At 43.0% G+C, this 27,515-nt stretch overlaps 1 protein-coding gene across 1 annotated transcript in view; it reads right to left on the reverse strand.

The window, feature by feature from the left end:
* LOC147310850 (titin-like) overlaps positions 1–27,515 on the reverse strand; it is a 216,913-nt gene that overhangs the window by 50,128 nt on the left and 139,270 nt on the right. Inside the window, exons 156-196 of the mRNA XM_086267493.1 lie at positions 27,308–27,422; positions 26,865–27,173; positions 26,594–26,775; positions 26,274–26,403; positions 26,013–26,164; positions 25,623–25,770; positions 25,308–25,528; positions 23,745–23,841; positions 23,241–23,537; positions 22,457–22,756; positions 21,777–22,091; positions 21,316–21,539; positions 19,042–19,192; positions 18,673–18,954; positions 18,232–18,534; positions 17,441–17,746; positions 16,183–16,464; positions 14,583–14,770; positions 14,251–14,362; positions 14,006–14,144; positions 13,042–13,205; positions 12,804–12,955; positions 12,494–12,650; positions 12,099–12,380; positions 11,564–11,863; positions 11,009–11,302; positions 8,691–10,695; positions 7,870–8,557; positions 7,480–7,744; positions 6,971–7,297; positions 6,574–6,858; positions 6,150–6,449; positions 5,768–6,070; positions 5,352–5,627; positions 4,949–5,248; positions 4,562–4,864; positions 3,312–3,611; positions 2,939–3,226; positions 2,537–2,839; positions 1,952–2,254; positions 1,565–1,870 (exon numbers count right to left, since the gene is read on the reverse strand). Of these exons, the coding sequence (XP_086123619.1) occupies positions 1,565–1,870; positions 1,952–2,254; positions 2,537–2,839; positions 2,939–3,226; positions 3,312–3,611; positions 4,562–4,864; positions 4,949–5,248; positions 5,352–5,627; positions 5,768–6,070; positions 6,150–6,449; positions 6,574–6,858; positions 6,971–7,297; positions 7,480–7,744; positions 7,870–8,557; positions 8,691–10,695; positions 11,009–11,302; positions 11,564–11,863; positions 12,099–12,380; positions 12,494–12,650; positions 12,804–12,955; positions 13,042–13,205; positions 14,006–14,144; positions 14,251–14,362; positions 14,583–14,770; positions 16,183–16,464; positions 17,441–17,746; positions 18,232–18,534; positions 18,673–18,954; positions 19,042–19,192; positions 21,316–21,539; positions 21,777–22,091; positions 22,457–22,756; positions 23,241–23,537; positions 23,745–23,841; positions 25,308–25,528; positions 25,623–25,770; positions 26,013–26,164; positions 26,274–26,403; positions 26,594–26,775; positions 26,865–27,173; positions 27,308–27,422 (12,154 nt within the window). The remainder of the gene's footprint in view (positions 1–1,564; positions 1,871–1,951; positions 2,255–2,536; positions 2,840–2,938; positions 3,227–3,311; positions 3,612–4,561; positions 4,865–4,948; positions 5,249–5,351; positions 5,628–5,767; positions 6,071–6,149; positions 6,450–6,573; positions 6,859–6,970; positions 7,298–7,479; positions 7,745–7,869; positions 8,558–8,690; positions 10,696–11,008; positions 11,303–11,563; positions 11,864–12,098; positions 12,381–12,493; positions 12,651–12,803; positions 12,956–13,041; positions 13,206–14,005; positions 14,145–14,250; positions 14,363–14,582; positions 14,771–16,182; positions 16,465–17,440; positions 17,747–18,231; positions 18,535–18,672; positions 18,955–19,041; positions 19,193–21,315; positions 21,540–21,776; positions 22,092–22,456; positions 22,757–23,240; positions 23,538–23,744; positions 23,842–25,307; positions 25,529–25,622; positions 25,771–26,012; positions 26,165–26,273; positions 26,404–26,593; positions 26,776–26,864; positions 27,174–27,307; positions 27,423–27,515) is intronic.

Consider the following 27,515-nt stretch of genomic DNA (forward strand, 5'->3'; position numbering starts at 1 on the left):
ACTACACACTAACTACACAAGACAACACATTAACTACACACTCCAAACACGCTAAACGTCATAAATCTCTCACATCTCAAAACTCTCTCTCTCTCTCTCTCTCTCTCTCTCTCTCTCTCTCGCCGTCACTCCTGAAACTTCCGCCTCTTCCTAAACAACCAAATGTCATGTTGCCATATCATTTTTTCATTGGTCCACATGGTGCATTTTCCCACCAACACAAACGGGCAGTTTTTGTTTTGTTTTTCTTATTGTTTGCTCATAAGCAGAGAGTGTTCGCTGTGCTGTCCTTAGACAGTAAACGTGACGAAAGTATTGAGGAAAAAACGCTGCGTATATATAGTTTATCATGACTCTGGTTTTACGTGGCCTTGTCACCTTGTTGCTTTGTCTTTAAGTGGTCATGTGATTGACCACGACTACTTTATTCTTCCTCAGTCAAACAACAGCACTCATGCCATTGTTTTGCCCCCTGTGCTCCAGGTGTTGTGCCAGACAGTGATCGTGATCACCATCCGCGGAAGCGCAGCTGCTTAAAGCTGCAGCGCCCAGATTACTTACAGCTACTTCCTGCAGCTGATATAAGATGCGGTAAACTGAACACAGCTTCAACCGTCTGTTTGTTGAAATAGTAACGGACCGCATTTTCTTGTTAGTAACGGTAATGGCATTGTAACGATAGGAATAGTAATTAGTTAGATTACTCGTTACTGAAAAAAGTAACGCCGTTACTTGTAACGCCGTTACTTGTAACGCCGTTATTCCCATCACTGGTCATTAATCACAGTGACTAACTTAACTGTTATGTCGTCTGTTAGTTGCCATTATTTCTTCTGTTAATCTGTCTTGCCCATTTGGCAGTACTCTCTTTTTGCTAATTTGTCCTCCTGAAAATATTAAGTGTTAATTTTGGCTAATACCAAGAAAGTCTTAGTTTATCAAGTTCACCAAGAATGATACTAATTATTGACAATATGTTTAATTAATAAAGTTAATTCGCTAGCGGAAACAAGTAATATAATATATAGATTAAAAAGATAACCACAAAGGCCAGACCAGCAATTTCAATTACGCTAGCAAATTGCTGGTTGGTCAAATTTTTCTAATAGTTGGACTTGATATGAGAAATTCTATGTTGGATTAGGTAAATGGTTATTTCATTTTCTTCGATTACCACTGAGCCAGTTAGTAGTCATACAATCTGATCTCCATAATGTCATATGCATTAAAGTTATTTAATGAAATTGAGTTCCTCTTTCACAGTGATAAACTGTGATATAGTAATGAGAGATAAGGTGTACTACTGTATTTGCTGACACAGTCTCTCCTTCAAAGCCAAGCTAACTTGATTGATTTTTATATTGCCTCTTGATTTAATTCTTTTTTCTTTTAGAGATTCAGCAATAGCCACACGTATTCATAACAATGATTTAGACATAAGCTGTTGATCTCCAGTGGAAACACCCCACAGAAAACCATTAAATTAAACCAGTAAACTAAACAATTTTCCTTTTGGAAATTATTTATCTAAATAGTGTTGAATCAGAGACAGCTGGGAACATACTTAGAATATCCTTAGGCATGTAGTTTCCAGGCACCTCGCTGGGCTCACTGTAGCCAATCTTGTTAACAGCCGTGACTCTGAACTGGTACTCAGTGTTGTCCATCAGGCCTGTCAGCAGGAATTTCGTGGCCTGGAGTTTCTTCGGCACATTGCATCTTGTCCAGCTCTCTGCATCAACTCGCTTGCACTCAACCAAGTATCCAATGATCTCACAGCCACCATCGTATGCTGGTTTGGTCCAGCTAAGGCTAACTGACGTCTTGGTAGAGTCCACCACCTTGGGGAAGGCAGGTGGCCCGGGAGGATCTAAATAATTATTTATGAATAATTAGTTGTCTGAAGCGTTTTACTTTCATTTAGAAAGTGTGTTTTAAAGCAGATACTCACAGACAGGGTCAACAGCCAGGGCACCATTTGAAGCGTCGCTGGGTTTCCCAAGACCAGCCTTGTTTATAGCAATTACTCTGAACTCATACTCAGAGCCCTCAGTCAGTTGAATGGCCTTGATGGTCCTATCAATGACTGGTCGGCGGTTAACCTTAGCCCAGCTCAGCTCAGTGGCCTCACGTTTCTCCACCATGTAGCCAAGGATGGGAGACTTGCCATCATTGGCTGGGGCCTTCCAGCTGACTGTCATGGAGTTCTGTGTGATGTTGGTGATGACAGGTGGCTCACATGGACCAGGAACATCTGACAAGAGATAATGTTTTAATTCTCTGATGGGCTACACCAACTTTGATCAACATGGTGTTATAAAGGAATAAAAAACTTACACATTAGCCATGTCACACAATTCACAATTTGAAAAATTGAATTTAAGCAAAAAAATGTCAAGCTATATATCAAATCACAGTAATTTTAATGATTTAAACATGGTCAAGCTAATATGAGACTTTATGCAGTCAGTAAAACATGCATGCTTTCATTTTTTCATTTCATTCTCCTCAAGTAGAATACAGTGAGTTTTCTTACCATACGGATTCTTGACCGTGACGGCATCAGTCATAATGGGATCTCCCACACCATACTGGTTCTCAGCACTGACTCGGAACTGATATTCGTGTCCTTCAATAAGTTTCTCCACTGAACAGTCAGTGATGTGTCCATGGATGTTTGAGGTGACCAATGCCCAGTTGGCCCTGCTAGTCTCACGCTTCTCAATGATGTAGTTAGTGATTTCAGAACCGCCATCTGCAAGTGGTGGCACCCATCGCAGCTTAACACGGTCAGCAAACACCTTAGAAATTTTCACTGAGGCTGGAGGGCCTGGTTTGTCTGTGGTAGAAAAAACACAAGGATAAGCTTTTTTCTCTCAAAACATGAAACGCTAGCTTAAGCACTACAATAAAATGAACTAACATAACTTTAGCTTACCGAGTACTTTGACCTTTATGGTGGCGTACTTGGTGCCATTGACATTTTCAGCTGTGATAGTGTAGTCCCCAGTCTCTTTCCTGGTGACAGAGTATAGCTCCAGCAGATGAAGATGTTTCTTTTGGGACATCTTCATTCCCTCAGCAAGGACCAGAGGTACTCCATCCTTCTTCCAGCTCACTTTGGGAAGTGGTTTGCCAAAGACCTCAGCATCCAGGAAGACATTTTCTCCAGCTTTCACCACAATCAGGTTCTTCATGTTAACACCTAATTCCACACGAGGAGCAACTGCATAGAAGAGGAAAAAAACCCTCATGATTATTTGTATATGACTGTATTTGTGTATCACTTTCGTTACTATGCAGAGTTGTACCATTCTCTGCGATGACAGGAATAGGGTCAGACAGCTCAGATGGAAGGCTGCTGTTAATTGCGGTCTTGGCGATGACTCTAAACTGGTATTGTTGACCCTCCTGTAGGTTAGTCACCACATAGTTCTCTGTCTGGGTGTTCATGCAGTTGGCATTGCAGCGAGTCCACTTCTCTTCTGGAAGCTTTGTATATTCCACGTAGTAGCCAATCAACTTGCTGCCACCGTCATGCTTTGGACGGCCCCACACTAATGATACAGTGCTCTTGGTCACATCCATGGGCTCGGGTTTTCCTGGTGGGTCTAGATAGAAACAAAAACCCCCACAAATGAACAGTTGTAGACGATACAGTTTAAATAACAAAGAATGAACTTGAATGCAAAAGAGTGCAAATATATATAGCAATATATCCTGAAATTAAAAAGAAAATATATTAACCAGAAAAAGTAGAATTTGAATCATTCTGATATGAGTCAAAGACGATTGTGGGTGGGGAGTATTGTGTAGGTGATTTTGACATGCAATAATTAAACTACTGATTTTATCATTGAATTGCAGCATCTGTAATCATTTAATTGCTTTCTCCTCAGTTTTTGTGGGTATTAAATCAACTACAGCATGTTTATTTAAAGGAAGGGTTCCCTAGCTTTACTGTTATATACTTTACTATATTACTGTTGAGTTGACATTGATTGATTGATAATTAAAAAAAAAATGTAACTGATTGATCAACTGATAGACAGAAAAATAGAATTCACCACTTTAATGTTAGGGCTAAAATGGGCTTCTGTATTTCAGATGTGTTTGGTTAGTTAACTTGTAACGGAAGTAGGTATTTTAAAAATAAATTTCCTTATCTTTTTGTTTGACATGTATTAAAGGGCCTGGGGCTGCTGAACTGAATCACTATTAAATATTTAGCCTTGGTACATGGAGCACGTTATCTAAAAGGGGAGATACATTTTTATTCCGTGGTTAAAAATAATTTTTAAAAAATCAAATGTTTGCTAGCTTCAACAAACTGATTGGGAAATGTTAAAAACAACAGAGGGCATACATAAAATGATGTATATGATATTTTTTCCAGTTAATAAAAACATGAATGACATAAAAGTGCAGTTGTGTTGTGAAGAGCTCTTTGAATTTAAAGTTGTCATTTTTGTGCTATTGGTTTTAACTGAAATTTACCAACAATATGGTGAAATGGTGAGAAAAATTATGATGTTTTTCTAGTTATAAGAAGTGTTCATACCGACAGCAGTCCTGGCAGTGATGAAGTCTGTCTGTTTACAAGGTTTGCCCTGTCCGGCCTGGTTTTGTGCTGACACCCTGAAGGTGTACTCCAGGCCATCGATCAGGCCTGTGCAGGTGTACTGAGTGGCTTTGACCAGAGTCTCATTAGCCTTCACCCACAGAAGGCTATTCCTCTCCTTCTTTTCAATGCAATATCCACTGATGGGGCTCCCACCATCAGAGCTGGGACGCTCCCATGATAGGATGACGAAATCCTTGTTGATCTTGTTTATCTGCAGGTTTCTGGGTTCACTCGGAGGATCTTTGGGGAAAAAAGCCATTAACACATAATGTTATTCTTGTAATGTTGGGAAGCTATGATACATATTAGAATACAAATGCTCACCAAATGGATATCTGGCAATCATCTTCTCAGAGTAGGTAGGCCCAGAGACGCCAAACCTGTTTTCAGCACGAACACGGAAGCTGTACTCTTTGCCAGGTGTCAGTTTGGTCATTCTGAAGCTCGTCTTTGTGCAAGATGTAGAAACGGTGATCCAATCACCCTGGCTAACATCACACTTCTCTACAATGTAGTTGGTGATGTTGCTACCACCATCCTCCTGTGGCGAGTTCCAGAGCAGTGTGCACGCATCCATGTCCAGTTCAGTGATCTCCAAAGGAGCTTCAGGGGGTCCAGGGATGTCTGAGACACAGACAGCACACATGTTGATAATGGAAGGCAGGGCAAAGCACTGCTGATGTGTTTACAAGAACCAGCGGTGTAAAAAGTCTCCGTTCTAACTTACCCATGACGATGACTTTGAGGATCTGATTAATCTTGGCAGTACTGTTCTCAGCTGACAGGCTGTAGTAACCACTATCCTTTCTTGTTACATTCTTTATAATAAGTGAGGTAGTTGTCAGCGTCTTTACAATGGACAGGCGATCAGAGGTTAGCACATCCTCATTGCCCTGCTTCCACTTGCAGACAGGAGCAGGTTTACCTGCCACAATAGCCTCAATCGTCATCTTGGATCCAGCTCTGACTGTCACAATGTCAGGCATGATTATCTTCGGAGCCACTGAGAGGAAGACAAAATATCAATAGTTACTTCTGTATTTCATGATGATTTAAACTTTTTGATTGACCTACATAAATGACAGTGTCTCAGTTACTATTATCCATACTAGTATGAGGAAATGTTTAAACTTGTCTACTCACTGAGCTGCTCCTTAACTTCAAACATTCCCTCAGCCTCTCGAGCCAAACTGACTCCCACTGAGTTCCTAGCAGCCACTCTGAACTTATACTTCTTTCCTTCTTTCAGACCAACTACCACGATAGTCAGGTCTTTGACCACAGAATATGGTGTCCATTTGTCCTCAGGTGCACCCTCCTCCTGGTAATCCACCACATAACCATTGATTTTGGCACCTCCATCCCTGAGTGGTTTTAGCCAGCCCAGTGTAGCACTATTCTTGGTGATCTCTAACACGTCCATCTTCTTTGGAGGGTCTGGCTCACCTGAATCCAAAACAAAGCAGGGATTAGGAACAATTAACAAAACAGACTAAATTCAGAGTCAGAAGAACACGGAACTTACTGATTGGGTCAACAGCCAAGTAGGACCTGGGTGAGTCCTGAGGAACTCCAATGCCATACTTGTTGCAGGCCATGACTCTGAAGTAATACTCAATGCCAGGTGTAAGGTTGGTGACCTTAAAGCTAGTCTTCTTCAGGTCCTCTGTGCACTTGGTCCAGGTCTTCCTATCAACCTCTCGTTTCTCCACAACGTAATTGAGGATGGGGCAGCCTCCGTCATTCTCTGGTGGCAACCAGGAGAGTTGAGCTGTTGTTTTGGTGATGTCAGTGGCATCCAGGCTGCCAACCGGACCAGGTGTGTCTGTGGACAAAATTTTTTAAATCAAAGACATGACAGCCTCCTCATTAGTGACCAGTCTTTTTAAACGGGTTTAAAAGTTATTAAAAGAAAATACACCATTTGACATTCGTTTTTTGTTTCTCACCAAGGACTTTGACACGGACAAATATTGCTTTCTCTCCAGCTGAGTTGGACAGAGTGAGTGAATATTTTCCAGAATCCTCTCTGGTGCTCTCAGGGATAACAAGGAAGGACATGGTGTCAACCTGGTCCACGTGACCTCGGCGGATTACATTGTCCACACCCAACCGCTTCCACGTAACCTTGGGGGCAGGCCTTCCTCTGATCACGGCGAAAAGCCTTATAGGACAACCAGCCCTCACAGAAAGGCCTTTCCTCAGACTGGCATCCAGCTCAATTTCTGGAGCCTCTGTTTTACATGAAAAACAAATGAATGTTTAGTGTCATCAGCTTTTGGAAAATTTACAAGACTACTGTACTATAAAACATTTATTGAGGCACAGAATCTGATGACTTCTTACCCAGGATCTCCTTGGGAGACACTGCCTCCTTCAAATAAGCATGGCGTCCCCAGCCCACCTGGTTTTGGGCTGACACCTTGAACTCATACTCCTGCTTTTCATCAAGCTGGCCAATAGTAAATTCTGTGAGCACCAGTGGTCCATGAGTATCAATTCTCTTCCAGCCCACTGTGGGATTCTCAGGGTCCGCCTCACTTTTCAGCCTCATGTCCAAGCTATAGCCAATAATGGGGGCGCCACCGTCATAGACAGGTTTAGACCAGGACAGAGTGATAGAGGTTTTTGTGCTGTCGGCCACCTTCAGGGCTGCAGGGGGACCAGGTGGCTCTGTAGGTGGAGACAGTGAAACAAAACTTATTATGAATGCAGAAATAAAAGACGAAGCTTGTCAAATCTTAAACCCCATTGTCTGGCATTTTACATGTTCTTCAGCTCTACCACAAAAAAACAAAACAAAACAACCCCCCCACTTGAACTTCTTAATAGTAAAGTTGTGACAGCAAACTCACCAATAGGATCTTTGGCTGCAACTGGTCTGCAGGGTTTACTGGGATCTCCCAGACCGACATCATTCTCAGCTCTCACTCTGAACTGGTACTCATGGTTTGGAATCAGGTTGGTTACTTTCATGCGTCTCTCAGAGATTGGGCTCTTAGTGCAGGGCACCCAGCGCACTGCCCTCTTCTCCTTCCTTTCAAGGATGTAGCCAGTGATTGACTTTCCTCCATCATTCTCAGGAGGAGCCCAGACCACAGTCATCTCATCTTTGCTCACCTTTAATCACAACCAATTATTATAGCTATGTTAATTACTATGTTATAAAAGCTTGAAGATGTTGAAATGTTTTCCACGAGACACAATTTGAAATAAAACCGAGTAGAGAGTATACAAAAATTTACCTTGGTGACTTCAGGGGCATCAGGGGGTCCAGGTTTGTTGAACTGAGTCTTGACAGTTATAGGCTTACTGTCCATGGCAGGGCCAGTTCCCATCTTGTTTTCTGCCCGCACTCTGAATATGTATTCATTGCCCTCCACCAAACGAGTGACGTTGCAGTATGGTGTGACCACAGAGGCTGAATATGTGGACCAAACCATCCTCCTGGTTTCACATTTCTCTAGAATGTAGCTGTCCACCTCACAACCTCCATCATCCTCTGGAGCATCCCAAACCACTCTGCACTTGTCAGCTCCAATGCCAGTAATCCTCAGGTCTCTCACTGGGCCGGGAACGTCCAGGACATTAACATTGGCATATGCTGTGAAAGTCCCACCCGAGTTGGTGGCAGTGATAATGTATTTTCCTGTGTCACTACGCTTGGACTTAGTCATCAGAAATTTTGAGTAGTCTGGGCCAGTTTCATAGCTTATTCTGGGATTGTCTCCAGTAGCCTTATCTTTCATCCATTTAACCTCAGGCTGGGGCTTTCCTCTCAGAGCAGCCTCCATCCTGACTGACTCTCCAGCTTTTACTGTCAGTGTTCCAGCCAACTTCAGGTCAATGACAGGCTTCTGGATCTCCTCCCTCACCAGAATATCTGCAAGTTTTACCCAGGCACTCTCACCTCCTTCACTGACAGTCTGCACTCTGGATAACAAATTGTAAAAATAAAGGTAAATAAAGGTAGATAGCTGGATAACCCTTACAGAACACAATTTCTGATCAGATAAACACCCAACAAAACAATCAGTAATTACAAATTAGAAATGAAGTAACCTACCTGAAGGTGTACGTCTGATTTTCCACACATTTATCAGCCAAAAAGAAGGTGTCTGTGAGAGTAGTGGTGTTGAGTTTTTCCCACTCCTCCGCATCTTTAGTTTTACACTCCAGGTTGTAGGAGAGATGGGGGCTTCCACCATCATAGTCAGGCTTCCGCCACCTCAAATTGACATAGTTCTTACCAATGTCAATTGCTCTGAAGTTCTCAGGCTCGCCGGGCTTGTCAATAGGGTCCATGGCCAATGTAGGAGTTTTGATCTCCACGGAGGGTCCTGGTCCTATTTTGTTCTCAGCACAGACACGGAACAGGTACTCATGGCCTTCCATCAGCTTTGCCTTGATCTTACGATTAGTGCAGTGGGAAGAGATCATAGACCACATGCTAATACTAGGCTCTCTGCACTCCACAATGTAGTTGGTGATCTCGGATCCACCATTGTCCTTAGGGCTCTCCCAGTTGATCATGCATGAGCCCTTAGTGACATAGGTCACATTCAGATTCTGGCAGTGGCTGGGTCGGTCTAGAACATTAACTGTGATTGTGCGGGAAGCCTCACCACCTTCATTTGAAGCTTTCAGAATATATTTGCCATGGTCATTCCTTGTAGCTTCCTTGATCTTTAGGTGGACTAAAGGAAGATTCTGCAGGATGGTAACACGTTTGCTGTTCTCTAGAATAGTCTCTTCTTTTGACCAAAAAACTTCAGGATCAGGGCGAGCCTTGATGTAACCAATGATGTTGATGTTGTGTCCAACACGCACAGTAACACAATCTCGACAAGTGGCCTCCATCTCAATCTCTGGAGGTATAAGAATATCCTGAGCAGTGACTGATTCTGGGATTTCTCTTGGCTCCCCGTCTCCAATCATGTTTGAAGCAAAGACTCTGAATCTATAGGTCACACCCTCTTCCAGACCCTTCACCCTGTAGGCACACTGCTTGATCAAGTCATCCAGGTTGACTTTTTTCCATTCTTCAGCGCTAGCTTTCTTCATCTCCACAGTGTAACCAAGGATTGGGCTGCCTCCATCTTTGGTAGGTTTGGTCCACACCAGGTCAGCAGTGGCCCTGCTGTAATCTTTAACTTTAGGATTGACAGGGGGACTCGGGACAGTGATGGGCCTGCAGGGCTTGCAGGGGTCGGAGACTGGGGAGGGGCCACTAAATCCAGCAATATTTTCAGCAAACACTCTGAACTCATACTCGCTGCCCTCGTAGAGGCCCAGGACTCGGTACCTCAGGTCCTTGCAAGGTGTCTTGTTGACACGGATCCACTTTCCTCCCTTGTGTCTGCGCTCAATGATGTAGCCAGTGATCTGACTGCCACCATCAGTTAGGGGCATAGTCCAGCCAAGTGTAACAGCATCCTCTGAGGTATCATAGGATTGTGGCTTACCAGGTGCACTAGGGGGCATGAATGAGTGCTCAGCAACAGTGGGCTTGCTCTCCAGAGGAGCACCAATGCCCATCTTGTTCTCAGCACGAATGCGGACTACATATTCTACTCCTTTCTGAAGGCGAGCGATCCGGAGCTGCGTTGCAAGACTACCAGAACTCACACCTCCCCATGTCTCTTTGTTGGACTCTCTTTTCTCCACAATGTAATTGGTTATAGGGCTCCCACCATCATCTTTAGGAGGACGCCATTCAATTGTCATGGAATCTGGCATGACCTCCAATATGTTGACAGGTCCAATCGGAGCAGCTGGAACATCGAGTACAGTGACATTTAAGGCCACCGTCTTGGTTCCTGCTGGGTTGGACACAGTGAGCAGGTAGGTTCCAGTGTGGTTTCTGGTGCACTCATTAATGCTGAGAATAGTGGAGAAATTATCAGTGTCAATCTTAATGTTGCCCTGGCTGGTGATCTCCTCTCCTTCGATGGACCACTTGGCAGTTGGGACAGGGATTCCTCTCATTATAGCTGGCAGTCTGATGGTAGTCCCGGCCTTCACAATGATGCCTTCAGTGAGTTTAACATCAACTTCAACAATTGGGGGCACTGTGCAAAAAGAGGTCACCTCACATTACTAGACTCATATGAAACAAATATGAAACAAAGTTAAATTATTCAAACTTTACCAGTTTACCAGCCTTATCAACAGTTTCTTTTTTTCATTAAGATCATCTGCCTCCTCTAATTCTAAGTACTCACTCGAGACACTATCATGGAACACACATCTGCACCACAATTCCTACACTATTAAGTAAATATCTAATTTCAGGTGAAAACAAACAACTGGAACACTAATTTCATGCTATTAGTTATATGTGAAATCCAATAGGGGTCATGCAAATACTGTCTTCTGCCCTACCTAGTTTCTCCTGGCAGAGGATAGGCACTGTGGTATCAGGTCTGCTGAGGCCAATGGCATTCTCAGCCCTCACTCTGAAGCGGTAGGTTTTTCCTTCCTCCAGACCAGTCACATGACTCTCAGGGATGCTGACAGTTTTCCATTCATACCACTCTTTCTCTCCCTCTTCCTGGTACTCAACCAGAAAGCCTATGATTTCACTTCCTCCATTGCGATCAGGCCAGTTCCATGCTAACCATACCTCAGTCTTGTCCACATCAACATGATGCAGGTCTTTGGGAGGACCAGGAGGGACTGGAGGGATGAAAGCAAAATGAGAGCGATTCAGGCTTCAACTACTCACTCTTTGTGCAACACAGTTTTCTTTGGTGCTTAAGGAAATTTATTTTTAGTATCCCAGAAAGTTGATTCTGTTCATAATCTGGGAATAGCATCGCCAGAAAACCCTACGCCAGGTAAGATTTTGGATGATTAAACAAGCATCTGTGGAATTTTCCAACACCAAAATAATATAGATGAATTTGAAGGATAAATAGTCACTGTGTTGTTACTCACAGAGTGGGTTCATTGCCTTGATGGCCTTTGGTGTCTCGACATATTCGCTGCGGCCGAACTGGTTTTCAGCGGCAACTCTAAACGAGTAGGACGTGCCCTCCATCAGGTGCTTCAACATCATACTGCGTTTCTTTGATGTAGAGCAGACAGGGACCCACTGAGTGGAAGCTGTGTCTTTCTTCTCTACCACAAAGTTAGTGATGCGAGTACCACCATTATCCTCTGGATCTTTCCAGGACAGGTAGGCAGAGTCACTCCTGACATCAGACACACGGAGGTGCTGTACAGGACCAGGTTTGTCTGAAGAAACATACAAAGAACATCACTAAAGTCTGATCCTTCATTAGGGGAAGACACAAAAATGAAACTGACTTTGTATCACAGGGGTGATGGCTCACAAAAATAAAATGTGCTTAATCACAGCCACTTTTTCAAAATTAAAAACCACACAGACGATTCAGCTCCAGATGTGTCCCTTCAAACCACCACTGAATTTTAGTTAATAATCCAATTCTACAAATAATTCCGTACTTACCAAGAACTAGCACAGTGCAGGTGACAGTCTTGGTTCCTACTGGATTCTCCACAGTTAGGGTGTAATCTCCACAGTCACCACGATGGCAGAACCTCATCTCCAGCTTGGTGCCTGTCTGGTTGGTTTCGATATCTGCCCGAGGGGGAACTTCTGCGTCATTCTTCTTCCAGGTGACAGTGGGAAATGGGACACCTTTGATGCCGGCTATCAGAGCAATATGAGTGCCAGCCATGGCTTTAATTTCTCGGGTCATTCCGGCATCCAGAATCAACTCTGGAGGCTCTGAAAGATGTAGAAGAAGGAAGTGAGAGAATTAATGACTACAAACACTATAGTACCTCAACACACATATGTAGCATTATGTAGCATTCTATGATACTGAAATAACAACTCACCAAGTCTGTCCTGTACTCTAATCGGCTCAGTAAGGTTGGCTGGGTTGGACTCCCCAGCAGCGTTGACAGCCATGACTCTGAAGTGGTACAAAACACCATCTTCCAAGTTGATAACCTTAAACTTGGTTTCTTTGCAGGAGTCTGGAGTCTGGTTCACCTGTTGTCCAAATTGACAAAATTCAGTGAAATAAAAAAGAAAGAAAGAAAGAACATTAGAATTGAAATGAAGAAATTAAAAGGTTAAATGTAGTTGTAGGGGTGGTCTACATGTTATATCTCTCGCCTCAATGGCTCAAGGTAACTTCCTCACCTTGAGCCATTCCTCCTTTCCAGCTGCCTGGAACTCCAGCAAGTATCCAAAGATTTTTCCTCTGCCAGTGTCGGTGGGTGGCTCCCATGACAGGGTAACTGACTCTTTGGTAAAGTCGATAGCCTTTAGATTCACTGGCGGACTAGGTTTCACTAGGGAAAAGAAGAAGGAATATTCTTGTGCTGCATTTACATCCACTAATAATAACATGGAGTGTAATTGTAAGAGAACAACTCACCAATGGGATCTTTGGCAAAGACCGGTTTAGATGGTGGGCTTGGGTCTCCAGCTCCCACTTCATTCTCAGCACTGACCCTGAACTCATACTCGCAGCCTTTCAGGAGGTCGGTCACCCAATACTCCACCTTAGGATGGATTCTTTCTGTGTTGCAGCGAACCCACCTGAGAAGAGAAACATAAAGGCTGATGTCTTGATGCATGTCAGCTAAGTAAATTCCAGAAAGTTGATTTTGTTCATCTTGACGATGCGTTTTCAGTTGGAGAAATATTTCCTTGCTCATCAACGTGACTTCTTGGATGAGTTTCTCCCACTGAAAACGCTGAAATCGAATGGAATGAAATGAAAATTCAGATGAAGTCTAACAATTTGTTTGTAAGAATGCATTTATATAAATATAAATAACATAAATTTTTTTAACTTGAGGAATAAAGGAAGCCAGAGTACTCAGAAAAAAACAACAACACATGGTTTGCATGAGAACATGCAAACTCCACATAGAAAGACAAGGCAGGCAAATAAACTCAAACCTGGGTCCTTCTTGCTCTGGGGTGACAGAGCTAACTACCACACTGCTGTGTTGCAACAGGTTTAATCTCAGTTTTCTAAAAAAGTTTGATTTATTAGGCATTGGGCTGACTGTGGCATCAGAGTTTGTGAGGCCACACACACACTGGAAGAAAGAGTTTGACATAGCTCCCACAGACTGGTGCCCACCACACAAGACCAGTGGTAAAACATTACACACTCACAGAGCAGTAGTTACATTATCAGCAACTAAAACAAATAACTTTAACAACTAGCTGAAATGTGCTGTTAATAATTCATAAGCGTGTTACAAGTCTGGATTGTGTACTTTGACATGCCAGTCATGGCTGTGTAAGTACACGAAAAAGCAATTAGAAGAAAAGCCTACAAACATTGCCTGGGCCCTAAATTATTAGTGTTATATGTATTTATGAACCTGTTGGCCATGGTCTCCTTCCTCTCCACAATGTAGCCTGTGATTGGTTTCCCTCCATCAGCAGGTGGCTCCCAGCTGATTAGGGCAGAGTCATGGTAAACTTCCTTCACCAGAGGCTGCTTGGGAGCATCTGGTGTCTCTGTAATAGACACAATGAAATGCAATTACATGCTGTTTTTACTTTATAAACACAAAAGCGGATTGCTTGCTGGCTTTGTGTGTCGTTCTCTGTGAATATCACTTACTGAAAATGTCTCTAGCTTTAGTCTCTGTAGACAGAAGAGGGTCACTGATGCCATAGATGTTTTGAGCCATTATACGAATGATGTACTCCCGGCCCTCGATTAGCTTTGGCACCTGAAAGGATATTAGTAATCAAAGCCTTTGTACTATTGTCTTGATAACAAAAGAATAAAAAAACAGAATGGTAAAAATTCAGGCATTTCAAACAAACTTTTTTATCAAAGATTTTCACAGGATCTTCTTACATATAAGGTGCATACTAAAAGTCTGGCCCAGATTTGCACTTCTCGTCACTGTTTCCAACATTTTCTGTGCTTAAAATATCTCTACTCACTCTGCAGGTGGTTCTGGTACAGGATGAGGTGACAGGCATCCATAGGTCTCTGTTGGTATCTCTCTTCTCAATGATGTAGTTGGAGACAGCACAGCCTCCGTCATCCAGAGGCGGCTTCCAGGTGATTACCATGTAATTCCTGTAGACTTCGTTGAACTCTACGGGTCCCTCTGGTGGCTGAGGACGGTCTGACAGGAAAATAATTTACAGCGATCAGCAACATGAAAATCTTCATTTATTTTCACGCCTTGGCTTATAAAAGGTTATAATACTGGGATACTCAAATGTAACATTTATTACACATTTAAACAGTTACTTGTTCAACATGCTAAGTAAAGGAAAATATCTAAAGTCTAAAGCATTAGTATTTCTGCAGTATAGAAACATTCTGTTTCAGAGTAATTCTAAAAAACAAGTTCAAGCCTTTTTTACTTCTAGGCTCAGTTACTGTAGTTATCAGGTTGTTCTAAGTTCCCCCAAAAGCCTTCGCTTGATCCAAAATAATGCAGCAAAAGAAACGAGAAAAGAAAACTAGAAAAAGAGGCTATAATGTTCTCATATTAGCTTCTCATCAGTGGCTCCCTGTTAACCCCAGAATCAAATAAAAAACTTTCCTCCTTATATACAAGTTCTCGAAAAAACCAGGCCTCTTCTTATCTTGAATATGTTGCACATTGCCCAAACAGTACGTCACCCTCAGATTGCTTATTTTTGTTTCCTATAGTATTTAAAAAGAGAGAGCCTTTCAGGCCCCTCATATGTGGATCTGTCACTCATTTTTCCTGATAATATACCATAAATCTCTCTTATGGTCCATATTGCAGCTCCAGTATACTTACTACTCTAATTTTCTGTCTGATTTTGATGTGTTGTGTATCCAAGTAGTCTAAAAAATCTTGACTTTTTCCAGACTACACGTGGCCATTCGGTCTTAAATGCTCAGACCAGAGCGTTCTCACTCCCGAGGCGTAACATGTCGACGTTTTGTCACGTCCCGGGGCGTTCCTGAGGAACGCGAAAGGAGACCTTCGGCGTTCTTATGGTACGCGGCGGGTTATGGCTGGAATCCAGTGCAATGACGCTCCCGCGGTAGTAGACGTTCCAGCCCTGTATTCCAGCCCTAAACCTAACCTTATCCCTAGCCCTGACCATAACCTTATTCCTGACCTTAACCAGGACTTTAATGATGTTAAATAGCGTGTTTCTAAGCGATTTGAAGAAAAAGAGCGAACATGTGTAGGTTCAGTCCAGACGGTTCTCATATTTCCTCTTTTTCCGAGGTCGTCATTTAGGAACGTGGTGGGTAGCCGAAAACGTAATATGGTGACGATTTGTCACCTAGCGTAAAATGTTACGCTTTGGGAGTGAGAACGGGTTGCTCAGACAGACAGAGGCACTGTTTTAAGTGCCTTTTCTGAATTTTAGTTTTTAAACCTCTGATTTGATTTTGAGTCATGTACAAGCAGCTGATCACTCATCTCGATACATCCATTAACATATCCTTCATTTCTGGTGTTAGGTGTTGGTTCGGATCAATGCTACTTTTGTGTTGTGTTAGTTCCACAGCTGGTCAGGTCATTAGCTCTTTGCTGCGACTCACCGACCACAGTGATGGTGCAGATTCCCGAGCGAGTGCCAGCAGCATTCTCCACGCTGACACAATAGCGGCCGCTGTGTTCTCTCTTGGCCTTGCTGATGTTGAGGCTGAGGTGGTGGGTGGTGCTGTGGAGGCTGATTTCCTCATCTGCCTTCAGGTCCTCATCATTCTTTGCCCAGGTGATAGCAGGGGCCGGTTTGCCACTGTAGCGTCCCGACAGCATGCAGGTGTCTCCCACCTTTACCATGAGCTTTTCCCTGAAGTCCAGGTCCAGAGTCGGTGGCTCTGCAGGGGTAACAGTTAAGCTAGTTATTATATCAGCTGAAAATCTTCCCCTAGATCATTTTCTCTGATTTAAAAGACCATTTCCACACCTACAACAGTTATAATGGCACATTTTGTCACATTTTCTTACTTCATATCAAATTATTTAATCCTGTTTATTGTATTTCCACAACAACCACGAAGATCAAGTTCCAGTCCATGTGTGTTGAAAATCATACAACAGATGCATTGAAGCCTTTAAAAATAACTTAAAATAAAAATATATTTACAGTTATTCTGTATGAACAAACATAGGCAACAGGAATGTTCACACATACTGTAGCTTAAACCCCACAATCTGTACACATGAAGGTGGGGTTCAAAAATGAGTGAATGTCATCAGTTCAGTATCTAACCATATTTGGACTTCCCTTCATTTGCTCAAATACGACCTAGAAGAACCTGACCTAAAAATGTATTTTTACACATGAATATGACCTTTTGAATATAAAATGTCATAATTTTGTCTTTTCACATTATTTGGAGAAGCAGGGTTAACACAAGACTTCCACACACACTACGGTGAGACTCTGCCATTTAGATATTTGTATTAAATTTTCTCATAATTAGCAAATAACATATTGGCCAAAAGTATGTTTAGTGAGATTAAGGTAACCGTGATCTTTGACAATCAGAATCTAATCAGTTTATCCGTGAGACCAGGAAAACTCAAGTTATCTCCATTATCAGAATAGAACGGCTGAATAAAAACATACAAGCTCTGGCCTTTGCTGACAACTGAAGCATTAAAACATCTCTTTATGCCATTACATGGCAAAACACTGACAAACCTCGAATTACATCCCAAAACCAACTTGCTGAAACAACTGTTATACCTCATAAGCAATGTTGAATCATAGTTACCATCCTTGGTTTTCACATTGGTGAGTCACTAGTTTTTATGATAAAATTAATGTTGTCATGTTGTGTCACTTACCAAGTTCATCCTTGCACTGCACAGGTTTGGTGGCAAAAGATGGTTTGCCTTGTCCCACCTGGTTGACAGCTGAGACTCTGAACTCATGGCTTGAGCCTTCCTTCAGCCCAGTTAGTGTGAACCGTCTGTCCATCAGCTTGTCCTCTCCGCCTACTCTCACAAAGCTGTCATGGCCTATCATTCGGGACTCAAGGACATAGCTGGTCACATCTGCACCACCATCATATTTGGGTGGTCTCCAGGTGACGGAGATGGAGTCTTTGGTAATAGCTGTGATGATTAGATCCTCAGGACGCTCTGGGACAGCTGCAGAAGATACAAACACAGAGTGACAGCAGTTTTTTTTTGTTCTACCCAAATGACTGTCAAAGGGTTTCGTGCCTCACGAGCGGTTGTTGTTGTTTTCCTGTAGATATTCTGCACAAATTGTGAGGAGTTGACTTGTAAAAAAGATTTACTTCCAGGTTATAATTAACATTCAAATTATTGAAAGTATATAATTGAAAAACTATTTTTGCGCTTCCATAGATTTAAAACAAATTTGTAATAATTAATTGATGAATTAATTAATTTTTAAAACGACATAAAATCAGCGTCTTCTAGATTTCATGCCTAATAGTTGCAACTTTGAAATGAGGATTTAAGAAAAAACTTTGTATATAACAATTCAGTAATAACTCCTATTATGTTTTTTCTAGTTTGGTGATTACCCTTAAAATTGTAAAGAAGTTACAACTAAAATGTTAAATAAGGGACTCTTTTCCTTTCAGGTTACTACATGTTGGACTTACAGATGGGATCTTTGATGAGAACCATCTTGTCGGTCTCGACGAAAGGTCCCATGCCTATGATGTTCTCAGCTGCAATCCTGAAGAAGTAGCCCTTGCCATCGATGAGTCCTTGTACTACAGCATTGTTTCTTGTCACTGTGTAAGATACAGAGGTCCAACCCATGCGGTCTGACTCTCTCTTCTCAATAATATAGTTGGTAATGGCTGAGCCGCCATCATCCTCAGGGGAGTACCAGGTCAGCTTGCAGGAGTCATTGGTCAGGTTCTCTCCAGCGAAGGGAAGACCAACTGGTCCAGGAACGTCTGTAGAGATAAGGACGGAGTCAGACTCTGCACATAAAGCTTCCATATTCTACTTGGATACGCGGTTAAGAAAGTGGATGGGACAGCTCTTTATGCATCAGCATGTTCAAATTGTTTGAGGTGAATGTGATTACCCACCCAGGACCTCAACAATGACCGCCTTCTTCCTCTCTCCGCCCTCGTTCTTTGCACTTAGTGTATAAATGCCCTGGTGTTGGCGTCTGCAGTTCTTAATGACCAGTGAATTAGAGATGCCTGTCGTCTCCACCACGGCCTCTTTGGGCACCTCACTGTCATCTCGGCACCAAGTGATCTGTGGGGCAGGTTTGCCGGACACGTAGGCGATAATGCGGATGGTGCCACCGGCATGGACTACGATTTTCTCCTTCACTGAGGCGTCAAGATCCATCTCAGGAGGAACTGCACGAGACGGGGACAATTTTTACGTTTGTGTTATTAACAAAAAATATTGCTTTGCCAGATGTTAAAGTTGGATCTGTATCTTACTTGTTCTGTCTTTGACCTCAATTAGCTCAGACACTAATCCAGGGTCTCCTACTCCAGCAGCATTCACAGCTCGGACTCTGAAGCGGTACAGACCACCTTCCTTAAGGCCAGCCACCACAAATTTAGTTCCTCTGATCTCAGTGTCCTTTGCCTGGGCAGAGGCGAAATGCAAATTAACGTTCATTTAATCATGTTAAAAACACTACATACTGGATCTTCATTGGCTTTGTGGAGATGTCTCAAATCCTGAAGTCAACATTACAACATTAAAGATGAGTTCAGAGCAACTGATGTCACTCTGTAAAGTAAAGATGTGGGTGGCTGTAGCTCAGGTGGCAGAGCAGGTCAGCCACTAATCAGAAGGTCGGTGGTTCGATCCCAGGCTGCATCCTGGCTGCATGCCAAATATCCTTGGGCAAGATACTAACCCCGTGTTTGCCTACTGGTGGTGGTCAGAGGGCCCGGTGGCGCCTGTGTCCGGCAGCCTCGCCTCTGTCAGTGCGCCCCAGGGCAGCTGTGGCTACATGTAGCTGCCATCACCAGTGTGTGAATGTGTGTGTGAATGACTGAATGTAGTGTAAAGCGCTTTGGGGTCCTATGGACTAGAAAAGCGCTATACAAATGCAGGCCATTTACATATATACACAGATTACATTATTTTACTGCATCATTACAACCATAGTGCTCTATCTCTTCATAGATTCAATGCATTGGTGTGTTATGTTAGTCTTTTCCTCTTTCTCTCTCGCTCTACCGCCCTCGCTCTCTCCTGCGCAACTAGGTTAATTGGGAACCCTCCTGCATATTGATTGCAGGGTGCCGTCAGCCCGTATAAAGCTAAGCCGGTGTTTTTCTGGATCGTTCCTCCCGTGCGTTTGGCGCAAAGCAGCAGTAAATGCTGGCACACCGCGACGGATTGATCAGCAAGCGAGTAGATCATATGACAGCTACAGGTAGTGATGGTGAGATGAACTGAAGCTTCCATCCAACCGGTCGACTCATGGTTCGAAGCATTGTGATGCTTCATTTGCTCTACTGCGCCATCAAGTGGACGATTCAAGTGAAACGGGCTCTGTGATTATAATGATGTGATGTGTAAACCTCTAAACTGAATAAATTGTTTTCATGGTTATTTATCCTGAATATTGTCTCAGTATCTCTGATACAAAAGAGAAAGTGGAAACTATCAGGACAGAGTCTTGGTATGACTGTGTAACTGTTAGCCTCAGACACTCAGTCAATAGTATAATTCAGATCATAGATCAGTACATTTACATAATTTTATAACCATAAAAAGGAAGCTGACACTTTCGAGACTTTATCTAAGGTGTGAGCATCACAGCAGATGCCTTTGTGTCAACGTAGCTGAGGCTAAAACAGAAAAACGATTTTACAAAAATATTCTGCAGTAGATCAAAAAAGAAGGAAGAAAACTATTAATCAATAAATGAACATTACCTGATGCTGCTGAACTGAAGCAGAGCAAATTACAGAGGTTTTATTAGAGACACAGCTGAGCGTTTTGCAATTTTGCATAATGTTAAAAAGTTTACATTTGTTCAGAAGCCTATTGAATGGCAGAAATTAGGTTTTCTTTTCGGAAGTAAGTAGTAGTAAGTGGGAAATCAGCTGTGTTTTGCTGCCCATTTTATTTTGAACCTGGACAATTACCACCAGCACGAGTTGTAGTTTGACTCGTGGGGCGCAAGCCTTCCAGTTTGGTGTGTGTGTGTGTGTGTCTTTTATTAAAGTAATCACAGTTGGTTTTAGTTTTTATGATCTGTAGCGAGCCTGACGCTCAGTGTCCTTTTATTCTTTTAACGTATTGCTCTGTGTTGTATTTCAGTGGACGGAGGACGTGCCAGTGGCCCTGGGACCTCAGGTGGGGGGTCGTTTTCACACTTTCTTTTGCACAGCACCGGGTGGGCTGTAGTGATTTTCTTTTTGTGTGATTTTCTTTTGGGTCCACGGCTGCTGGTAAGTCCAAGTTCCATGATTGTTTTATTTTTAACTTGAGGACACTGTCAACAACGACGCTACCTTTTGCTTTCTAATATTTTATTTATTTTAACCGTAAATAAAACTGTATTAATATTGGAGCCAACCTGCCTCGGTGTGCATCCTCGAATCTGTGCGGCCTCTTTTTATTCCTTTTATCTATTTTTCTTAAATGTATATTTCCTGGGGGTGAAATTCCCCTAGGTGGCGTTGTCATTTTTCGATTTCTTTTATAACCCCGCCGAACACCTGGTCACAATCTGTTTCTCTTTTTACCTTCTCCCAGGCCTCTTCAGTTTCTGTTTCCTTCTCCTCTTCAGCTACACTCAGGAGTAGCCTCCTCTGAGCTTTCTTCTCCTCTTCCTCCTTGTTCACCTCCTTGAACTCCACAATGTAGCCTGTGACTTTTGACCCTCCGTCCACCAGAGGCGGTATCCACTCGAGCTCAACTGTAGACTTTGTCCAGTCTGTTACCTTTGGAGTGGGCGGTCCAGGAGGCTCTGCATGCACAAATTGAAATACTGTAAAGCTCCAGTTTCTGCTAAATCACAAATGTGATTAGAAGCATACACAATGGTAAAACATGTTTCAGCACCAACACAATTTGCTGTCTGGAGTTTGACATTTCATTTGGGATCATTTATTTTAGTTTTGCTCGAGAATTATTTAACAGGATCTAATCTCTGTTGCAATGTTGCTGCTAACATGCTTTAACACAATAATAACTTCTGTCTTACTGATGGGGTCTCTGCAGAGTATGGGGTCAGAAGGTATACTGGGCAGTCCACAGCCAGCAGCATTGACAGCAATGACCCTGAACTGGTATAGCGCCCCTTCCAGTAGCCCAGTGACATCCCAGTTGTTGCCCAGTGGCAGTGCCCTAATGGGCTCACGGTTGACACGGATCCAGCGCTTGGCAGTGGTCTCCTTCTTCTCGATGATGTAGCCAGTGACGGGGGACCCGCCATCGTACTTGGGTTCTTCCCAGTTGACAGTCATTGACTCCAGACAGACTTCGGTCACAGTGGGCTTCTCACACTGACCGGGGACAGCTGCAAGAGGACAGGGCTGTTATCCACGATCCACCCATAATCAATACATCATTTGTCTATGAATTACCAGACAGACAGATCAGAATCCTCTAGAGCTGTGGGTGTTAGTGACACAGTGTAATATGTAATATTGTCTATGTTTGGCCTGTTAAAGGCCAATTTCTTTTTTTAATATATCCTGATATATAAAACCATAGAACTGACAGTAGTTTTTTTAATATTAGAAAATGATGACGGTAAGTTATGCAGTAAGTGGACCGTAAATAAATAATTTAACATGTAATAGATAATATTAACAAAGTGTAATACAAGTTATTTGTCCTCATTTGTGTAATGAGGGTGAAGACGTGATGGTCTAAACTCACTGAAGAGATTTCTGGCCTTCTCTGGATCACTGACCAGTGGTGGGCCTACTCCAAACTTGTTTTGAGCCATGACTCTGAACTCATACTCATGGTTCTCGGTCAGCCGGGTTACCACATAGGTACACTCTTTGGGATCATTGGAGACATGGACCCACGATTTCCTGTTCTCCTCACGCTTCTCAACCACGTAGTTGGTGATCTTAGATCCACCGTCATCGATGGGAGGGTTCCAGGCGAGGCCTATTCTTTCTGCAAACACCTCCGTGAACTTGACTGGTCCGACTGGGGGACCGGGAGGCCCTACATAGGGAGGGAAGCTGAGTCATATATGTATATCTGAAGAGACCTGGAAATCACTTCAACCAGTGATCAAACCTGCTATCACCTGATAATTAAACTGCTACGAGACTTTTAACCTTGATTTGAGAACATCACACAATTTGAATAAACTGAGTCTCTGTTTCAAAATACAAGTGGACAAAATGACATTCTCATTCTCTCTGAAGATTGCTGTTTTTAATTGAACATTACAAACTTTTTTAGACAAAGAACTTTGGATACTGCAAAGGCTTTGAGTCGGGCATAGCGCTGTTGATTTGAAGGTGACACAGCGCTCTGCCAGGCCAAGCGTCTGATAATGAAACTTGTACTGCTGTTGCCTTTAAATTAAATTATCTGATGAGAAATATGGTTTGCTGTGATTCAGCTTTGTTGAGAAATAAAATCCAAATATTTTTTAAGAGTTGAAAAGACACATGTAACATCTTTAGGTTGAATTTCTTACCAAACACTGAGAGCTTGATGCCCTTGCAAACAGTGCCCAGACTATTAGTGGCGGTCAGGCTGTAGAGTGAGCTGTCATGCCTGCTGGCTTGCTGTATTAGAAGGGTGCACTTATCCTGGGTTACTAGTTTGTTGATGTGTTGGTCATACTGAATGGCAGACTTCTCCTCAGGTTTGTCCAGACTGGCTTTGTGCCAAACGAGGCTGGGGAACGGACAGCCGCTAACTTTTGCGACAATGCTGATGTCACAGCCCTCCTCTCCCTCCATAGCCTCACGTAGTTCAATAGTGGGCGGACCTGCAGAGAGATGATCCGTTTGTTATGATCGACAAAACAAACTGTTTGTTAATCACCATCATAAAGTTAACTGAATGCAACATTCTCAGGCACCCACAGATGTTCGTGAAACAGCCCCTATGAATATTTGACTGAAAAAACAAACGTGCTGGTCAAATAGAGTGGAATATGAGTAGCCTGTCATTGGCTGAAGAGGCTGTTGCTCACATGTCTGATCCTTGATGACCATGGGTCCAATGGTGGCAGAGGGTCGGCTGGGTCCAGCAGCATTTACAGCTTTTACTCTGAACTCATATTCTCCTCCCTGTAGATTAACAAGACAGTCAACACAAAGTTTGGGTAAAATTCCAGTAGAAATTCCCAAATCACTGTGGAAAGTGGGCTGAAAGCTCAGGTTTTATCCTCTCCTGTTATTTTTTGTTGTTAGTTTTTTTTGTAAAAAATATAGATGTCCTTCAGAAGCAACTCTCTCTGCAGGATACATTTTGGCTTAATTCTCAAATTTTGTGTTGGAGAAATACAAGTTAAAATGACAGTAACATCGCAAAGAGATAGAGTGGGTTAAAGATTATGCACTAAATATTAATCATCTTAAAAAACTTTAAAGTAAAAGAAGCAATCTTTATTGCATTATATCTTAATGCATCCTTGATCATCCAGCTAAGGAAATCCCAAAAAGCTGATTCTGTTCATCTGGAGGTAACGTTTTCAGTGGGAGAAGAGTTTTGCCAAAAATTGGTCCACCCCAAGGATCGGGTCCCCCGACACAAACAGAGTAACATAGTGTACGCTGTTACGTGCCAGGAGGAATGCCAGGATTTATACATCAGGGAAAACAAACAACCTCTGGCTAAGACAGGGGTGGGCAATTCCAGGCCGGTGTCCCTGGAGGTTTTAGATGTGTCCTTGAACCAACACAGCTGATTTAAATGGCTAAATTAGCTCTTCAACATGTCCTGAAGTTCTCCAGAGGCCTGGTAACGAACTAATCATGTGATTCAGGTGTGTTGACCCAAGGTGAGATCTAAAACCTGCAGGACACCGGCCCTTGGGGCCTGGAATTGCCCACCCCTGGGCTAAGTGGATGGCACAACACAGAAGAGCCACCTCGTCAGGCCAGGACTCTGCAGTCTATTTACACCTACAGGCCAGTGGACACTCTTTCAAGGATGAGGATGTAACATCCTGGACAGGGAGGGACGCTGGTTTGAGGGCGGAGTCAAGGAGGCCATTTACGTGAAAAGGGAAAGACCATCTCTGAATCGAGGAGGGGCCTAAGGGTACATCTGTCACCATCTTACAATGCTGTGATTGCAGCCATTCCCCAACTCTCTGTGAATGGGACTCATGGCCATTGATCAGTGGTCATGAGAATTTGCATATTAATGATCTTGAAACTGACCATTTTTCACTGGTGGTGCTTGTTTCAGTTATTGGGCAAATTTCCTGTTTATAAGGTGGGAAACCTGCAGTCAGCTGAGACTGAAGACGTCAGCTGGATGAGTGACGAAACATTTCTCCCACTGAAAACGCTACACCCCGATGAACAGAATCAACTTTTATTGCATTACATTTTCATCAGTTATCAGTTTGAGTTTTCTAGAAATCATCTTAAATAACTTCCAGAAAGAAAATGATCAATCTTAAAACTAGGACAAAAAGTGACATTTAAAATATGCCTTTCTCCAGCCATGTATTCATAAATGTGATTCTAATTAATACAGGAAACAAGCAGTACATGGAGGAATACTTTGAAGAGGAAAGCCTGACCTCTTTGAGATCCTCCACCACGAAGGTGAGCTCTTCCACATCTCTCTTGTTGCACTGTTTCCAGGTCTCTTTCTCCTTGCCGGTGGTGTCCCAGCTCAATCGTTCAATGATGTAATGCTTCACAGGAGAGCCACCATTATTTTTGGGAGCCTCCCAGCTCAAGGTGACAGTGTTCTTTGTCACCAGGTTAACCTTCAGCTTGGTGGGGGGGTCAGGTGGGTCTGAGAAAGAGGATGGTTAATGTTAGGGCAATTCATATAAACTTTGGAAGTATGTGCTGCATATCTGGAGCTGAAATTCCAAACAAGTCCTCACAGATGGGGTCTCTGGCCCGGACAGGTTCAGTGGTGACAGTGAACGGGCCGAATCCCAATCGGTTCTCTGCTCGCACTCTGAACAGGTAGTCCTGACCCTCTAGCAGTCCTGGCACCACGTAGGCCTGGCTAGCACAGGCTACATTAACCTGATAACAAAGCAAAAAACGCAGCTAATCAATCACAAACAGCAGAATCTTAAAGTTAAACTTAGCTGTTATATCTAGTGCTTCTGAGTCATGGACATATTAGAATCATAGAAGCAGCTTACTATTTAGCCTGGGAGTCTCTATCCATTCCTGCAACATCTAATCAAAGGGACTATTTCCATACATTACTTTTAAAACTTAGCAAAATAGAATAGAGAAACTGACAACAAGGTGATGTTTACCTTGGTCCAGGCCTTGTCGGTCACAGATTTCTTCTCAATAAAGTAACTCTTGATTCGCTCTCCTCCATCTGTATTGGGGAGCTTCCAGATCAGCCTCATGGTTGATCGGGTGATGTCAGTAATCTTTAAGTCCTTTGGAGGTCCGGGAACATCTGCAGGCACAAGCACAGTAAAACATTTAGGACACAGGAAAAAGATGCCACTCTGCCATTGCTAGTCATCTATAAGTATGCTTCTCTTAAAAAAAAGTCACAAACATACCGAGGACAATGACCCTGATGTTGAGGTGTTTCTGTCCAGACTTGTTCTTGGCTGTGATGGTGTAACGTCCAGAGTGAGTCCTCAGACTGACAGGTATAGTCACAACAGAAGTGGTGTCTGTGGACTCCACCTGAACAAGCAAAACAAAAAAATATTTAAAGAATTGTCTTATGTATTTTGTAAGATATACAAACACAAACATAATAATGCAATGGTTTCATAAAATTGTAACAGACAAGTGAAAAATAAGGGAAAGAAGGGCAAGAACTCTTCAGAAAGGTGATTTTTTTTTTCCTGAAAATGTGGTATTAAGGTCTCACCTCAGAGTCCACAGGCAGTGTGTGGAGTTTGTTTTTCTTGTGCGACTTGGCTTTGCCGTCAAAGTCCCAGGTTACCTTAGGAGTGGGCCGGCCTTTGATGGTGGTGGGGATTCTAATGGGATCTCCAGCACGGATGGAAACCAGGTCATCTGCCATCACATCAAGTGTGATTGAAGGTGGAACTGTTGAGTAGGAATTGATAAACACATCAGTGGATGAAATACACAGTATCTACTTATTGTAGGGAAAATTACTTTAAATTCAGACATACGTTGGACATCCTCAATAAGAACTTCACTAGTGCGGGGGCTGGGATCAGACTCTCCAATGTCATTGACAGCAATGATCCTGAACCGGTAGCGCTTCAGCTCGCGGAGGCTTGGCACTGTAAACTCAGTAGTGGGGTGCAGGGTTTCAGGATCATTTACTCTCACCCACTCTGATGTCCCCTCATCCTGTATCTGGATAATGTAGCCCTTGATGGGACTGCCACCATCACTCTCTGGTGGTTTCCAGGAGAGTGTGACATTGTGTTTTGTCTTATCGGCCACCTCGGGAGCAGCAGGCATGCTTGGAGGAGCTGCAGGGAAAAGCAACAGAATGTGAAAAAAGTATCCAAATTCTATCATTCATCATCCCCCTGAATCTGGTGGCCAACACCAGACTTAAGTAAGCTGGTGGGTTTTAAAAAGACATGCATTGTCCTTTACTTACTGAGAGGGTCAACAGCAAAGGCAGAGTCAGATGGTCCACTGAAAGGTCCGGTTCCTGCTGAATTACAGGCTGCGACCCTAAACTCGTACTCTGTTCCTTCAAACAGACGTGTCACCTGAGAGACACATAATGCAACAGTATTCAATTTCTAAACAAGGAGTTGTACACACCGAGGCAGTGCTTTCCTTAAAATAAATGCTAAAATTAC

The sequence above is a fragment of the Aulonocara sp. 'chitande type north' Nkhata Bay genome, linkage group LG16 (assembly GCF_057382095.1).
Source record: "Aulonocara sp. 'chitande type north' Nkhata Bay isolate Kocher_YH1m ecotype deep benthic linkage group LG16, A_spYH_male_GT1.1, whole genome shotgun sequence".
Taxonomy (NCBI): domain Eukaryota; kingdom Metazoa; phylum Chordata; class Actinopteri; order Cichliformes; family Cichlidae; genus Aulonocara; species Aulonocara sp. 'chitande type north' Nkhata Bay.